At 56.6% G+C, this 15,846-nt stretch overlaps 1 protein-coding gene across 2 annotated transcripts in view; it reads right to left on the bottom strand.

The window, feature by feature from the left end:
• Positions 1 to 9,619, bottom strand: part of SORL1 (sortilin related receptor 1) — a 53,286-nt gene extending 43,667 nt beyond the window's left edge. For both annotated transcript variants that reach the window (XM_069788080.1, XM_069788081.1), the window contains exon 1: positions 9,350 to 9,619. In XM_069788080.1, the coding sequence (XP_069644181.1) occupies positions 9,350 to 9,553 (204 nt within the window). In that variant the 5' untranslated portion in view covers positions 9,554 to 9,619. The remainder of the gene's footprint in view (positions 1 to 9,349) is intronic.
• Positions 9,620 to 15,846: the final 6,227 nt, after the last annotated feature.

The following is a 15,846-nucleotide window of genomic DNA, read 5'->3' as shown; positions in this document are numbered from 1 at the left end:
CTCACACAAGGTGGGGAGGGGAATCAAAACCTGGCAGGGAGGCAGTGAGCAGCCCCCAGGGCTGGTGCCCCCAGCTGCCCCCTGCTCGGCTGGAGACCCCCCCCACCAGGCAAACCATGCCGTAGCACCCAGATAGCAAACACGGCGGAGATTTAGGTCAGGCAGCAGCAGCAGCTACAAAGCAAGCTGGTGGTAGTCTTGCACACCCGCTGGAAAAAAAAGAAGCGAGGCTGTTTGAGGATGCAGGGAAACAGGGCGGAGAAGAAGAAATTGCTGATGCCCACTGAGACGGCCGACATACAGCCTCGGGTCTGAAATCCAGAGCAGCTCTGCGCTCCCAGCCCCAATCCCCCTCCCCTCCTTTAAAAGTGGAATGACCCTATCTAAATCTCTTACATCTATATCAGTTATTTTGGGTGCAGCTTTTCTGGGTTTTCAGCTGTGCCCAGGCTGAGGTCGCTGGCTTCAGGCAAAGGGCTAGGTTTATTAGCCTGCCTGGAGTTTTGCTGTTACTTGGAGGGAAGGGGTATAGCGAGGGGGAGCCTGTAGCTGCACATTCAGAGACAGAAGCGAGCAACCGTGCCCGGCTTCCCTTCCCAGGGAAAGCGCCTTGAGAGAGATTTGTCTGCTCCCCCAAGGAAAGCCGAAGTCTGGATGTGCCAGACCTGTCCAGCTCCCTTCAGCCAAGAGGGGCTTGTTACTACCTCCGTGGCAATTTCGGTAGAGCTTTGAGGGTTTTTTTCCGCAAGAAATCCGACACTAGGACAGTTGCAAAACCAGAAAAACCACAGGAGGCTCCTACTGCACCTTGCTTTAACCTCAGCAATAAACTTCTATTGCTTTTTTCTGCCTGAGCTAAAAGAGACAAGGAGGCCCAGAGACATTCCTCTTCAGAGCAGGGAGACCTGGGAAGTGTAGTGAGACCCCAAGACCAGGGGCACCGTGTTTGGGCTCGGAGGAGCCAGCTGAGCCTCATTACTCATTAGGAGCCACATGACCTTTGGCAGCCTAATTAGGGCAGTGCTGCTATAAAGGCCAAACTTGGCATGAGCAAGGTTTGGTTCCCTGGTAGGAGGGAGGAAGAGCAGCACCAAGTGCCTAGGGGCCGTGCTCAGCAGAAAGTTTAGGAGTAGTGAAAGACCGCTCAAGTGTGTCTTGCTAAGGCATGTAAAGAAAGAGAAGCCACTGGAAGGATGCCTTACGCTGTAAGTCCCCCGGGAAGGGCTCGTGCAGCAGCGTCTCAGGTTTAGAAGCCTCGCACGTTTGTCTCTGCCGGCACGGGAGACCACAGCTGGTGGCTGAGCAGCCCTGCTATGGCCCTTTGGAGCTTTGTGGGGACCCGAACAGCTCACATGGGACCCTGCAGCACCGCACTGTGCCCTGGGCGTAAAGCACCTGATGTCCCATTGACCAGGATGTTTTTTGTGAAATAGTTTTGCAATAAGGCTGTTGTTATCTCTGACATGAGTAACCCTGCCCCTCTTGCTGGGACGAGTCTCCTTCGGCAGGAGCCCGCTGTCACAGACTCCCCTACTGGGGGAAACCTTGCTTGGGAGCTGGTTTAACCTATGAACGGGCAACGGCTGGTGCCTAATGGAAACAGCATTGAGCATAAATTCCGCTTAATGGGGAAATGGTTTGGTCTTTGCCAAGTGATTAACTGTATATGAAATATGCATGAAATTCTAATTTGTCCTCCTAATATGTAAGGTGCCAAATGAAGTCCAGGAGGGGAGAACTGGAGCCAAGACATAGTGGAAGCTGCTTGTAGCTCTAGTTAACGTAGTTAATGCTGCTAGCTTTGCTCACACTATATATTTATTTTTTATTAACAGGATCTTCCAATAAAGGAATCCCCTGCAGAAACGGAGTGAGAAGACAGCCCCTGGAGCTGCCGTCCAGTGGAAGCATGCCCCAGAGCAGGTACCGAGCTCCCTCGTGGCAAACGCCCCGATCCCGTGTTCCTCGGCACCTGCAATGCCTAAGTGCCAGCTCCCCTTCCCGTTGCATCCCTCTCAGTTGCTTATGCCCAGAATTGAGAGGTTGGGGCAGGATTTTGGTTGCCAAGCTCGGCAGAGGCGGCTCACCCCTCGCACGTGACAAACGGCAGTGTTAGCAAAAGCCCCGGGCTCCGAAATGGTGCAGGCTGGCCAGGAGATGAGCAACTCTGGCACGGGCACCTCGCTGTAGCCGCTCGTATGGCTGCTGGCAGGCTAGACAGCAGTATCTCAGGCCTTTCTGTTGCCGGAGGACTCTAAATCCCAGCCTTTGAGCCACCGGCGAGGCTGAGCTGCTCTGTGTAGGAAGCGTAACTTCCCCGTGCAGAAATCACAGTGTTAGCCGCGATGAACCGCAAGCAGAAATATTGTGCGTGTGCTGATTTGTAATGGCCCCTAGCACCCGTGTGCAGTGACAAGTGTCAGGACAGTGTTAGGGGCTATTCTCGGTGCCAAGCGGGCTCGGGAGCTACCTGTGAGTGTTGATGGGTTTTCTCTGTTGAGAATTAATGCTCTAGCTATAGGACTCCAACTGTGGCTTGACCCAGGGGCTCGCTATTAATCAGGAGGTGATACAGCATGACTTCTCAGGGGCTGAGGCTCAAGGCTGTAAAATTGGGGGTGCACAGGCAAAAAGACTCCTAGGGATCATTTATGTGCGTTTGAAGGCTGTCGGGAGATGCTTGCAGAAGAGGAATCGGCTAAACATTTTGTGTCCGGTAGCTGGGGCAACAAGGATGGGGCTAAAGAAAGCTATTGCTGAAAGGGGTCAGAAGCGAAGCCGCAGCTCGGTTAGCATAGGGCTTTAAAAGGAAAGGTGCTCTCACCAGGGTCCTCATCATTCCGCCTCGCTGGAAACCGCAGCGGACAAGTGCCGGCCCTTTGCGTCCCCATTTCCTCTGCCTCCCCCCCGGCAAGGCTTACGCAATAGCCCGGCATCGCGGATGAGTCAAGTGTCATGGGTGGCTACTGCATTCCCGGCACGCCGTGTTCCTCGTGCGCTCCTACTAAAGCTTCATTACTGTACCTTCTGCTCTGCTCCCGAGCATCTGTTTCCAGCCCTGCTGCGATATTTTAAAATACAGTCTGTGCCTGCCTTAGCACTGCTTGTGGCTTGGACTGAAAATGCTAGGGTCTGAAATCATTGATATGAAACATGGGTGACTCATTTCGGAGAGTGCCAGGCCCATGTTAATTTTGTTAATACTGAAATCATCTGCTTGCAGAGCTGTTTTCTCTCTGCTACCACCAACAGAGCTCTCCAATAGCTGTTGTTTCTAGAAGAAGGGAAAAGGGCAAGGGAGGGGGAAGATTGGGGTCGAGGCAGGAGCCCCGTTTACCCCACAAATGAGCAGGTCCCTCGGCAAGAAGGCCCCGGAGATGGGGTCTCTTTCTAAATTGAAGCAGGGAGGGGCGAAGGTGATGAGGAATCAAGGCTGCCCTGGTAAATTTGGGTAAGTGCTGATGGAAGTCACCCCCCATAACCAAAGCACAGAGGAAGGCTGCAGAAAAGGTCTAAAGCCTGCCGGTGAAGCATGCCACAAGCTAGTCGTTGCACCTACAGAAACCTTAAGCGATGCCCCTGGGATGCCGCAATGCTTGCTTAGTCCAACAGCAGGATCTCTGAGGAACCTGCCGAAGGGGAAACAACGAATAAAAACACCAATAGCTTCCCTGGCTGCCATGGTGCCAGGAGCAGGAACTGCATGGCTTCCAGAGACCCGTCTTTCCTGGCAAGCTTGGGTGAAAAATCAAGTGCTGGGAGAGGGGCAGGGGTGCCCGTGCCCTGGGCAGACGCAGCGATGGGGAGGGATATCTGCCAATGCGAGGAAAGAAGGAAAGGGGGGGGGTACGGGAGCCTGCGGCCAGCCCTCTGCCGGGACATGCTGTCACCACCCAGGGCACTTCCAGAAGGGTAAAGTCTGATCTGGGAAGGTCTCTGCTGGGCTGGCAAACCAGGTCAAAATTAAGTACGGTTCAATTCCGATGCAGCATGATTGATGTCTCCGTGCACATAGCTGGATGGCATTTACCCTACGAAGCACTTTCTGTCTTCTCTGAAAGAAGAAAGGCTCTTTGCCAGTTTGCAGGTTGTGAGCAAAGGGAGCTAAGGGGGGGCTTTCTACTTGGGATGTGCTAACAGCCTCAAAAGAAGAGAAGCGTCAGCTCTCTCTGCTCGGGCACTATTTTGACCACACGCTAACAGTATTTTAGGGTAGCTCACCAGCACAACCAGGGCCTGTGCAGCATGCATCGTGAGGGCTGTGGGAAGGGACTCCCGTGGCCGAAGCACAGCTCTGCCTGTGAGCTGCAGCGTGGCTGCTGCCTGCCTGTCTGTGCCTGGGGAGGCTTGTCTCCTGGGGAGTGCTTAGTTTTCTTGGTACTCTGCGAATGTGCTGTCCCACGGTCACAGAGATGTTAACATCTGCGCGCAGTCATCGCTGCGGTGTTATGTTAATGGGAGGTGTTCTTCTCAGCCGTCTTGAAAAACTTCTGTCTTGAAGATCGCTGAGTGGCATCATGGTGTGGTGTTGGTTTTAATCTAATGCAGGCTGCTTTAATGCATGTGGTACTCCAAGTGCTAGCAGCTGAGGAGGTCATCTTAGGTCTTTGTCACTGTGGAGGGGTGGGCGGTGTCAAGGTCAAGCAGGTGGGCTCATCAAAGGTAATTTTGTAGTAAATGGCCTGGAAATGATGAAAATCTGGTCCTTTTGTGCAAAGACAGGATCAGTTATCACCAGGAAACAGGAAGCTTGAGAGCAATGAAGTAGGTCCCCCACAGAAGGGAAGAGATGAGCTGATATTAGGACAGGCAATAATGCCAGTTCAGGGGATGGGGAGGCACAGAGGTGACGGCTGTGCGCGGGTTAGGAGCACAGGGAGAGGCTTGAGGCCTCACAACGGCAGCACGCAGGGCGGACTGGCTGCTGCAGGAGCCGCCAGTGGGTTGGATAAGATGTCTTTTGTCCCAGAGCGGTTTAAGGCAAAGGCTTCTTGTGAGTTGCATGGTTTTGGAGGAGGTTTCGGATAAGCCCTTTCCAAAGAAGGGAAAGGGATGTCTGCAGACAAAGGTTAGACCCGTATGTCTGTATTTATTAGTGTAAATGCTCTCCATAACTGTGATCCTCTCTTTTGCACCTCAGGAGCAGCAGACAGAGGCCGGCCTTCTGCCTTGGTGCTTCTCGCTGTCTGCCACGGCTACGATGTGACACTTGTGAAATGGCCAGCCTCACGGTCACGGAAGACGCTTCGACCCAGCAGGCAGGTACGCAGCCGAAGCAGCTACTTTTCTTTTCCTTGTTTGTTGTAGTAAGTGAAGTCCTTGCAGGCGATGTGGTTCGTGGCCGGCTTTCCCCCAGGAGGGGACAGGATTTATGTGGGATGGTGGGGATGTACTCAAAGTAAAATCCTAGAGCTGAGTACCTGTATCCAGGTCTGAGTAGGGATGTGTAGGTGGGAGCACAGAAGCTGTTAAGGGACAGGAGGGTGGGCTGAGGATGAGCCGCTGCCTCGGTAGCCAGGGACTCACGCCAGGATGAGGAGGGCAGGGTACGGTGCTGAGGTTGCTGAAAGGGGTTCAGGGAGCGCTGCCTGCCCTGCGGGGGTGTAGGCAGCAGTTGTCTTGCCCTGGGGATGCTTCTCTGCTGTCAGTGGCGTCCTAGAAAAGACCTGTCACGTGTCGGTGCCTGCTTCGTAACCGTCTGTCCATTGGGATGTTCGCCAAGAGTCCTGTAGAGGTGAGGGCCGTGCAAGGGAAGAAAACCCGCTCTGTCTCGAAGCCAATGGTTTCTGGAGTTGTGCGTTTCATCTCTTGATTGCTGGTGCTTTGGAGTCCAAAAGGCAGGGAAAAGCCACAAAAGCACAGGGGTTTAGGCTACTGGTCTTGCCATTCGCTGAGGTTCCCAAAAAGTTTTGCTGCAGCCATGCGTGCAAGCTGCGTGAGCCTGCCCAGCAAGGATGTCATTGGTGGTGAGGATCTGGACGAGGAATCCACATAATGTTTTGTGCTTGTGTCTTTGGCGTCTAGGGCAAGAGGGCTCTGAGTTTGTTGCTGACAGCGCCGATGTCCTGGTTTCAGCTGGGATAGAGTTAACTGTCTTCCTAGTAGCTGGTACAGTGCTATGTTTTGAGTTCAGTATGTGAAGAATGTTGATAACACTGATGTTTTCAGTTGTTGCTCAGTAGTGTTTAGACTATAGTCAAGGATTTTTCAGCTTCTCATGCCCAGCCAGGGCACCTGACCCAAACTGGCCAACAGTGAATTCCATACCATGGGACATCCCATCTAGTTTAGGAACTGGGAAGTGGGGGGGCAGGGATTCGCTGCTCGGGGACTGGCTGGGTGTCGGTCGGCGGGTGGTGAGCAATTGCCCTGCGCATCATTTGTACATTTCAATCCTTTTATTACTACTGTTGTCATTTTATTAGTGTTATCATTATCATTATTAGTTTCTTCTTTTCTGTTCTATTAAATGGTTCTTATCTCAACCCAGGAGTTTTACTTCTTTTCCTGATTTTCTCCCCCATCCCACTGGATGGGGGGGGGAGTGAGTGAGCGGCTGCATGGTGCTTAGTTGCTGGCTGGGGTTAAACCACGACAGCCGAGTAAGCTGCATTTGGCTCCTGAGGAGCCGCAAAGGGTTTGGACTTCGTTCCCCTCCTCACTTCCAGCTGGGGTGATGCATCCCTCCCTCTCGCTCCAGTCCCCTGGCGATGTCACCCATGGTGGCGACAGGCAGCACTGACCTCCCGTGCCGCACTTTCCTTCGCCTCTGAGCCGAGCCCAGGCTCTAAGCCGTGCCATGAGGCTCTGTCGGGACCGCAGTTGAGAGCCGGGGAAGGGCAGGGAGTTTCAGGGCACGAGGCAGCGCGTAGCAGATGGTCGAGTGACCTGCCAAATGCGCGGGAGCAGGACGCATCCCAGATAAGGGACTGCAGTGGCACGGCACTAGGATGCTCGGTGCAAGCTCTGCCCCTTATGATGACGTCCCTGAGAGAGAACCGCTTTTTGACTGCATGATTTTCTGCTGGTATTAGAGTGCCAGAAACCTGGGGGAAGGAGGACGCAGGGATCATTGGGTGCTTGTCACAAGGCACTAGACCCTAGAGAACCATGTTGCACAGCTTTCTGGTTTCCCAAGCATTGGTAATTCTGTGCGGTCAGAGCTGTAACAAAGGCTAAGACATGTGGGCTCACTCTTCTCCCTTTTATCAAAGCAGACCCTGATTTAAAGCACTGTAGCGCTCAGGAGAACTCAGAACTGTTTAGTGCCAGTAAACTCTTCCTGGTGACATGCAGTACCTGGGCTTTCAAATTTGTGCATCCCACCCTGAAGCAGCAGAAGGGATGGGTTTTGTACGCTAGCCTGAAACCACATGCCACGCCGCCAGCGAAGAGCGACTTGGTTCTCTAGGCAAACCCCCTCTGAAAGCTTAAAGGCAAAGAGAAAAGACTGAACAGTGACAAACTGTTGAACTCCCACTGCTTCCTATTAGTTCTGTTCCAGATAGCGCCGGGGTTACCGCACCCTCTCAGATCTGCAGCTACATGTCCAGGTGACAGAGGCTGCTCCTGCCAAAGCAGCTCTCTACCTGACTGGGGCAGGTGGGTTAGATGAAAGCCATGGAGAGCTGGAAGGGAAAGTGCTCCAACTGTCTTTCTGTAGATGAGAGACAAGTGTCGTGTTTTTTCTAAAATGGGTGGCTGTGTTATGCTAAAAACAGCCAAACGTTGAGGAGGTAGAGGAGGCGAAGCAGATTTTCAAGGGGAGTAGGAACAGCTTTTCCCATCCTCTAAAAGGGGGAACAGAAGCAGGGCTTTAGGAGCAGCACTGGCCCCACACGTGCCCCTCCAGTGGCCCTAGAGCCAGTCCCGCCTCGTGGCCAGTTCTTTCTCATCCTACAAGCAGCAGACAGGGGAAATTATAGGGCACCTAGAAGGGAAAGTGCTAGCCAAGGAGGCAAAGGCAGATGTCGCCCAAGGCTTGAAGCCTCTCCTCGAGTGTGCCTTGGCCCTCTGCGGGCTGATCTCTCCCCACCCCCCCAGCAGCCTTTTGGGCATGTGATGGCACACAGGCAGTGTAAACAAGGAGGGTCAAATGGGACAACACAGTGTAGTCTAGTGTGTGGGTAGTTAAAAAATACAGCAGACTCTTTAAGTCTCAAGCTTTCCATAGCAGGCACCTGGGCAGCCCGGGTGTAATTCCTCATCACTCCTAAAGCCATGATCGTCTGGAAAAGGGGGAGCGAGGGGGAGCCTTTATGGTCCTGGCAACAAAACTTGCCAGTGAATCCAGCCCAAGGAGGGATACTTTCCGAAATAGCTGTTTCTATATTTTTCTGCGATGAGCAACTCCTTTCCCCCTTTTTTCAAGGAGTAGTGCAAGATGGATCAGAAATGCAGAGAGGAGCCCTTCTTACAGAGAAGGGCACAGCGCCTCACAAATAGCAATGTCTTCTATCAGAAGTCACCTCCCTCTGCCTAGCTTCCAAGCACAAAAATGTTCAACTTGAGCATCTCTAGGTGAAGAGCTGCTGCCCGCTCCCCGCTGGAGGGACTCGCTTTCCCATCCGGCGAACTAGCAGAGGGGATGATCTGGCCCATCTCGCTAGCGCGTGCCCTTGGCCACCCGGCAGCTACCACGGCTCATCTTGCTGGAAACGAACCCGCAAGCAAGAAAATGCGAATCTGACAGTGCCGCTAGCTCGAGGTGGCCCTAAGGGAAAAGGGAAGCGGGGGTAGCTGCAGGCAGAGGTCAGTGGTACCCCACGTCTAAACGCCTGCCACTCCGAAGGGGGCAAGTCGCAGGCAGGGAACGAGCTATCACATGTCGCCAGGGTCGCCTTGCCAGCGAACACCCCCCCCCGCCGCGCTGCACCGAGGGGGTGCCGGCATCCCCGCGCGGGATGCGCTCAAACCACCCGCGGGCGCGCAAGTTATTTTCCGAGCAGCAAGTGTGCAACCCGTGGGTCGTGTCGTCCCCCGTGTCGTGTGTCCCCCCCCCCCCAGCAGCCCCGCGGGGGGCTGCAGCGCGTCGCGCTGTGGCCGAGGCCGAGCGGCGCGGCCGGCTCCCCGCCAGCCCACTCGCGGCACCAGCACCGCGGGGGGGACGGACGGACGGACACGGGCGGGCCCGGCCACAAGCGGTTGTCCGCGGGGCTGGGGGCAGCGCTGCCGCCCTCCGTGCTCCCTTTCCGCGTCCCGTCGTCCCCCCACCCCGCCAAGCGTGGGGGGGGGGGGGGGGGCAGCGCCCCGCGGGGTGATGTAAGGCGGTATTTTGGGGGGGGGCGCCGAGCCCGCCCGTGCACCGCGGCGGGCAGCCCCCCGCCCCGGTTTCCCCGGCCGGGCTCACCTGTCCGTACACCTGGATGGGCTCCGGCGTGCGCGGCGCGGTGCGGCGGCTCCGCGGGGACTCGGCGGCGGCGGCGGGCGGCGGGGCGCGCAGCAGCAGGGCGGAATGGCCGCCCGCCGCCGGCAGCAGCAGCAGCAGGAGCGGCAGGAGGCGGCGGGGGAAAGGGCCGGCCCGGCGCGCCCCGCCGCTGCTCGGCGTCGCCATGTTCGTGCCGCCGGGGCCGAGCGGAGCGGAGCCGAGGCGAGCGGTGCGGAGCCGCCGCGCCGCCGCCCGGAGAGAATGTGTAATGGGCAGCGGGAGCCGCTCGGAGCCCGCATCCCGCCCCCGCCGCCCCGCTCCCCTCGGGGGGATGCTCGGAGCACCCCCCTCCCGGCGGCCGGGAGAGAGAGGGCGTTCTCGGCTCTTCGGAGGGCGCTTGGGATGCCGAGGGAGGAAGATGGGAGAAAGTCAGCGGAAATGAAAGGAAGGGAAATGAAACGGCAAGGAATGAAGTCGAATGGAAGGGGAATAAAATGAAATGGAAGCGTCGCAGCTGGCTTCCGTCTGGGGGATGCGCGAAGTTCCCCCCCCCCCAAAAGAGGCCTAGCTGCACTGTTCCTCCCGCACGCAGCCCCAGAAGCGTGTGCCCCTCAGCCCGGGACGTGGGCCTGAAGCACTCCGGTATCGGTGGGAAGCGGCGTGATTGCCCACGCAAGTGTCCAGGCTGAGGTTTTGTGGCGTTCCAGGCCTGGTTGCCACGGATGTCACCTGCGGCTTCAGAGGGGGGGATTACCGCGAGGGGCCCTGTGGGGAGCCCTGGAGGGTCGGGGGGGTGGGCCGAGCACGATCCGGGTGCAGCGTGCCACATGCCGGGATGGATGGCGCTGGAAATTGCCAGTTGCCAAGCAAAGCCCCGCTCCCCAACCTCCCTGCAGCTAGCAATCTGCAGCTTGCCCCGGTGATCTGCTCCTCTTCTGCTCTTCCCATTTGTCTACCGGTTTTGGGATGTTTGAAATTAGGCAACAAACCTGTGGTTGTGAGCACAGATGGCCACATATCCTAGGCCGGCAGCTATCGCGCGCACACACGGAGTAACTGTGTGCCCTGTGCACGGGGACCCTGTCATGACAGGGATGCCCCGGACCCCTGTCGGTGCCACCAAGCACCACCCTGCTTCCCACAGCGCCCGGGCTGGGAGCGCAAGGCCTTTCTGCATCGGGACCTGTAGGGTCTGCCAGGGGGAAAAAGGGGCACAAGCATTACCCTTCCCTGGCATACCAAACGTGTTGGTCAAATGTCTTGCGCCAGGTGAGCAGGGATAGACAGGAGAGGTTGTTGTCCTAGTATCGCAGCTGTTCTGGATGCTTTAATCCCACCATTGACCACAGGGAGGGGGGCAGATCCCACTGCAGCATGGGATCCGCTTGGCTTGCAGTTTTGAACCCTTTCCAACCTAGTGGAAGCTCTCTGCCACTTGCGTCCATTCCCCCCGGTCCTGCTAGGCGAACGTGCGCCTGGTCCCATTTCTTTCTCCAAAGTAGCATCTAATCCATGTGTCTGGTAGTTCTGGCAGTTACTGACGTGGACCCATCCCCGGGAAGCCATTTTAAACATCTACCTGCATCGTGCAGCAATGTGTTTTTGAGCACTGGTTTGAGGGTCCTTGCTAGGTCTTACATTTCATGGGAATGAAGAGCAGCTGATAAAAACTTTGGTTTCCTGTAACAGAAGATTTATGAGGTCTGTGCAGCCTGCATGCACTGGGGAGATTATCCTGTGGGTCAACAGTAATGCTTTGTGCCTAGTTTTTGTCAAGCACTGTCACGGTGCTGGGGGGCTGTTTCAGGTAAGCACTTTTCCTGGCAATCGGTCAGACCAGCCGCAAGGAGAACAGGCTAGCAAGGGACTCGCCGGCAGGACAGCCTGGTGGGCAGTAACATAGGCTCAGGTCCTTGCTGCTGAGAGGGTGGGTTGGGTGCGATGAAGAGCTGCGTCTGCCTCTGGATGGGCAGGTGAAGGTGTGGATGGATGTCAAGAGCAGAGAGGAAAAGGCGCAGATGATTTCATGCGTTATGGTGACAGACTTCCCCCGGTACGGTTCTGGTAGCCCTCAGAGCTCTTCACCCTGATTTCTGCCATCTTCCTACCTGGGCAGAGCTGGGAGGGCGAGTGCTGTCTCACCTGAGCCGCTGTTGGGAGCGGGCAGCCAGAGGCCCCCGGGGTCCCTCTGGGCCCTCCTGCCACCTCTCCCACCCATGGCTCCCAGCAGGCAGGTTCAAGCCGTGGTGATGGAGTGGCTCTTTCCTCCCAGGGTTGAGCTAGCTAGCTGCATGCTCCCCCATAAAACACTCAGCACAGGTAGCGTGCCCGTGCGGCCCTAGTAACTCATCGGCACAGCAGAGATGACGCACGGTTACGCAGGGATAGTGCGGGACCACTGCCAGTGGTAGCAACCTTGATTTATCAGGGCAGGCCAAAATGCTGGAGTCCCAGACACAGGGATTTCCCCGGTGCTGCCGCAGGCTGCAAGGGGCACCTCTCGCGCATCCCTTCCAGAGAGCGACTTGCCCCATCTCTGCCCGGGGCTTATGTGGCCGTACCGAGGGAAATCTTTGTAATGCGCAGGCTTTATTGGTGCTGGACAGTGCTGTGTCCTGGGTGTTACGGAGCAGGGTGGGAAGGGGCAGCTGGGACGTGAGGCAGAAGGAGAGCAGCGGGTTCGTGCCCAGGTGGCAGGGAAGGCCTGGGGCCAGCTTCGCCTGGGCTCCCGGCGGTCAGCGTCCAGTTGTCCTGCTGGCTGGAGGGACGTGCAGCTCCACCTCAGGCTCCATGTTCGGCAGCAGATGTCAGCTCGTCTCAGCGCTGTGCTTCATGTGAATGTATGGTCTGTGCGTCTGAGGCAGTTTGCCGGCACCCAGCTCTGCTCACACCGAGCACGGGGGACGTCACGGCCCGCACTTGGGTGGGTGCGTGTTACGTGATTCGTCTGACTGAGATCATGCCTTGGGAGTCTAGGACGGTGTGAGGAAAATGAGAGTTTTGCTTACAGATGCCGGGTGACCCTTCCCCTCTCGCTTTCCTCCCTCTCCTCACCGCTGTTGGCGCAGTCTCCTTTTGCTGCCGTGTCCAGCCGGGCAAGGCAGCTCGAGCAGGGATCTGCCCTCCGTTCTGCTGCGACGGGCTGAGGGGTCATGCCCTGCTCGGCCCCATGTCCTCCCTGCTGAGGGGGATGGGAAGGTGGGGGGTGACCATGGGAGGTGATGGGAGAGGTGAGCTGCGCCTATTGCTTGGCCCTGCCTCATCTCTGGAAGCCAAAGGTGTTTTTCTGGGCATAGTCGTGGTGCTCAGAAAAGGTCTAACTTGTTTTTTAGCCTCTTTCATCTCAGAGGCGCTGAGAGCAGGCTAATGGCTTGTGTCTTCTCTGCCCTGTGAGCCGTTCTGGCATTTCTAAAGTTGTTGGGAAATCTTCAAAGAAAATGGACGTGACCTAGCAGCGAAAGAATGGGAGCTTATAAATCCTGTGGACAGCCCCAAGGCAGTCTTGCTCCCCCTTATTTCGCTTGCTTTAAAAGCAGAAACGTTGTCCACAGCTTTCCCCGAAGTGCTTTCTCCTAGAAACCTAGTTAGTGTATTTCAATTATCGAGTCAATACAATTATAAGCTCTCCTAATAAAGCTTTTAGCGGTCTTGACTCAGTGTAATGTCCCTCTGGAGGACTGGAGGTCACTGTGGGTAAGGGCAGAGTCAATAAGGGAGTTTTATTGTGCGAGAATCCCTATAGCCAGTTGCTGTCTGGAGTGGATGTGACGGGCAGGTAAGAGAGACCCAAAAAGGCCGTGGAGGCATTTCCCAAAAGCACCACCCCGTCCGAGCATCCATCCTATTGCCTGCAAAACGACCTGCTCTGCCATGCCAAATTCCCCCCAAAAATAAGGAATAGAGAGGGAGGATAGCATAAGAAATAATAAGAAATGAGGAACTGGCTTTGTAGCAGTTTCTAAATAGAGGAAATTGGGGGGGGGGGGGGGTGCCGGCCTCCTCCCACCCTCTTTTTCACACTCCTTGCAGGGCGCTCCAAGTGACACGACCGTGAGAAGGGTCCGTGTCCCCCCTCCCCAACCGTGGGACTCCCTCCCACCAGGTCACTGTGGTGGGTGTGAGGGAGAGCATGGTAGCGAGGACCTCTCGGGTGAACCTAGTGCTGGTAAATGCTCGCAGATGAATAGCTCTTTCTTTGCGGAGGGAAATACACGTTTCCTTTGGCAAGGTATTTTTTGTTTCTTGAAAAAAGAGCCCGTCTTCTGGTGTAATGGGGAGGGGGAACAGAGCAGAGTTTATTTTAAGGTCCATCTGGATTTCATCAGCAGCAAACACCATGAACTCCGAGAGCAAGGCGAGGAGCCCCCGGTCCCCCAGTTTTCCTCCCCCTCTCCCCCTCGCCTTTCCCTGGCACAGCTCTAGAGTTTCCGGAGGGTTTAGGGGACCGCGGGGGCTGGAAGACCTGTCCCCCACAGAGCCTTACTGCGAGAGCAGATAGAGTTGTTTAAAGGACACATCGCATGTTGCTGGAGTCGAGTCAGGGAGTAAAACAGCCCGCCCCGCTGTCGGAGTCCGATCTCAGTCCCGACGCGGCGGAGAGCTCGGCGCGCAGGGATGCCGGGGAGGAGAGCCCGCCGCTGCCACGGGAAGAAGGGCCGCACGTGCGGCTCACTCCTGGAGCGAGCAAATCAAGGTGTGAGCTGAGCGGGCAGGTCTCTGAGCAGGGCTGGCAATTTGCCTTTGTTCTGGCTCATCTGGGAAGCGAGAGAGCTCGTCTCTCCTGGGAAAGCGGGCCCTTGCTGTAGGGCCATAGGACGCAGGGAGCTTTCAAAGAGCATCTGGTCTCTGCAGGACCTGCCTTTGAAGCAAAGGTCTCAGGGGATAGGACCTCCGAGCCCTCCTGCCCCCCTCGGGGCCACCACTTGTCACGTTTTTGAGATCCGGCGTCTGCCGAGAGAGGGGAGGCCTGAGGGGGCGACCCCGTCCGGTGGGGACAGGGAGCTGGGGAGGCTGAGTTGTGTCTGTGCATCACAGCACCCACCCTTTGGGAAGTTCCGTGAGGCGCTGCTCTGAGCAGTCACTTAGACGTCGATCTGTGGGATCTTCTAGCTTTGACGTGAACAATTGGCAGCCTTTTTGCCAGAGGAGCCAAATCTCTCAGCGGGGCATAAACTGAGCCCCGCAGGTCACTAATCCTTTCCTTTCCCCTCTCTGCACTCTCAAGCCAGGAATCCCTGGCTTGAAATCCCAAGCAGTAATCATTTCCTACAGCTCTCGGATCTTGCCGGTTGCAGAGCTCCAGCAAAGCTGCTCGCTATTGCTGCAAGGGCAAGCGGTCCCCCGAGACGGCCGAGGAGGGGAAGGAGACAGGCTGAGCGGGCAGCGAATGCGGGCAGGGACGGAGGCACCGGCTAACTGGGGTGCCTGTCATTCCCCAGCGCTGCTGGCCAGCAGCAGCCTGCTGCAGGATGATGCTTTGGGCTCAGCTGGACTCACTCAGGCTCGGGTTATCCCTCCCTCTCTATCCGTGTCTAAGAAGGGCCGAAGCCTGGCAGTGGATGCCATGCCCTGTGCCTTTGGGATGGGTCTTGCAGCTGGACTCAGACCGGGGGTGAGCAGGCAGGACTGTGTCTCAGGTTTAATAACCAGATTAGTGAAAAAGCGTAGTCTGGATTATGGCGTGGCTGGCAGAGAGGGTAACGCAGAGATGCACGTACCAGTCCCGTGGCTCAGCTTCCCCGGGACTCCGTCGGGGTCGCCGCACCTCTCTGCCCCGCTGCAATCGCGTCACCGCAGCCGCTCATCGCTTTGTCCTGTCTGTAGGTGCTCGCAGCCTGGCCAGTGAAAGACGGGCTGGGAAGAAAGCCCACGTAAACTAGGGCACGATACGGCACGGCCAGCAGCGCAAGCCTGGCAAGGTCACGTCACCCTGCGTATTGCGCTCGAGAAGCCACAATATGTCCCTCCCGGTCCGTGTCTGGCACCTGCCCGGCAAGCGGAGCAGGCGAGAGCCGGGACAGAGGGATTTCGGAGCGGTGTCACCCCGATGGCAGGAGAGGGAGGTCTCGGCCCCCACGCATGGCTGAGAGGCCCCAGGCGCTGTGACGGGTGTGGGTTGCCACCAGGCTGCCTGTAGGAACGTGTCCCTGATTATCTGCTCGAATACCAAACGAACGGGCTCGAGTCCAAACCCAGGGCCCAAATTTACCTTGCGTAGCAAGAAGGCCTCAATGCGGGTCTCGGTAATGCTCGGTGGGAGGGTGGAGGTTTTAATTAATCTGTTCGTAGCCCGAGGTAAAAGCGATACGCTTGAGATGGAGGCCTGGAAATGTGTTGTCTTTTCCCAGGGAGCTGTTTTCCAGGCAGATTGGCCTCTTTGTAGTTCCCAAAGTAAATCAGTCTCCCAAACCATCAGCCGCGGCTATCTTCAGAGGAAGGTAATACCGTGCGGGAAGGATAACCCCAAGGTCGATCGGATT

This window comes from Haliaeetus albicilla, chromosome 7, assembly GCF_947461875.1.
Source record: "Haliaeetus albicilla chromosome 7, bHalAlb1.1, whole genome shotgun sequence".
NCBI lineage: Eukaryota > Metazoa > Chordata > Aves > Accipitriformes > Accipitridae > Haliaeetus > Haliaeetus albicilla.
This window is presented reverse-complemented; position numbering and strand designations above follow the sequence as displayed.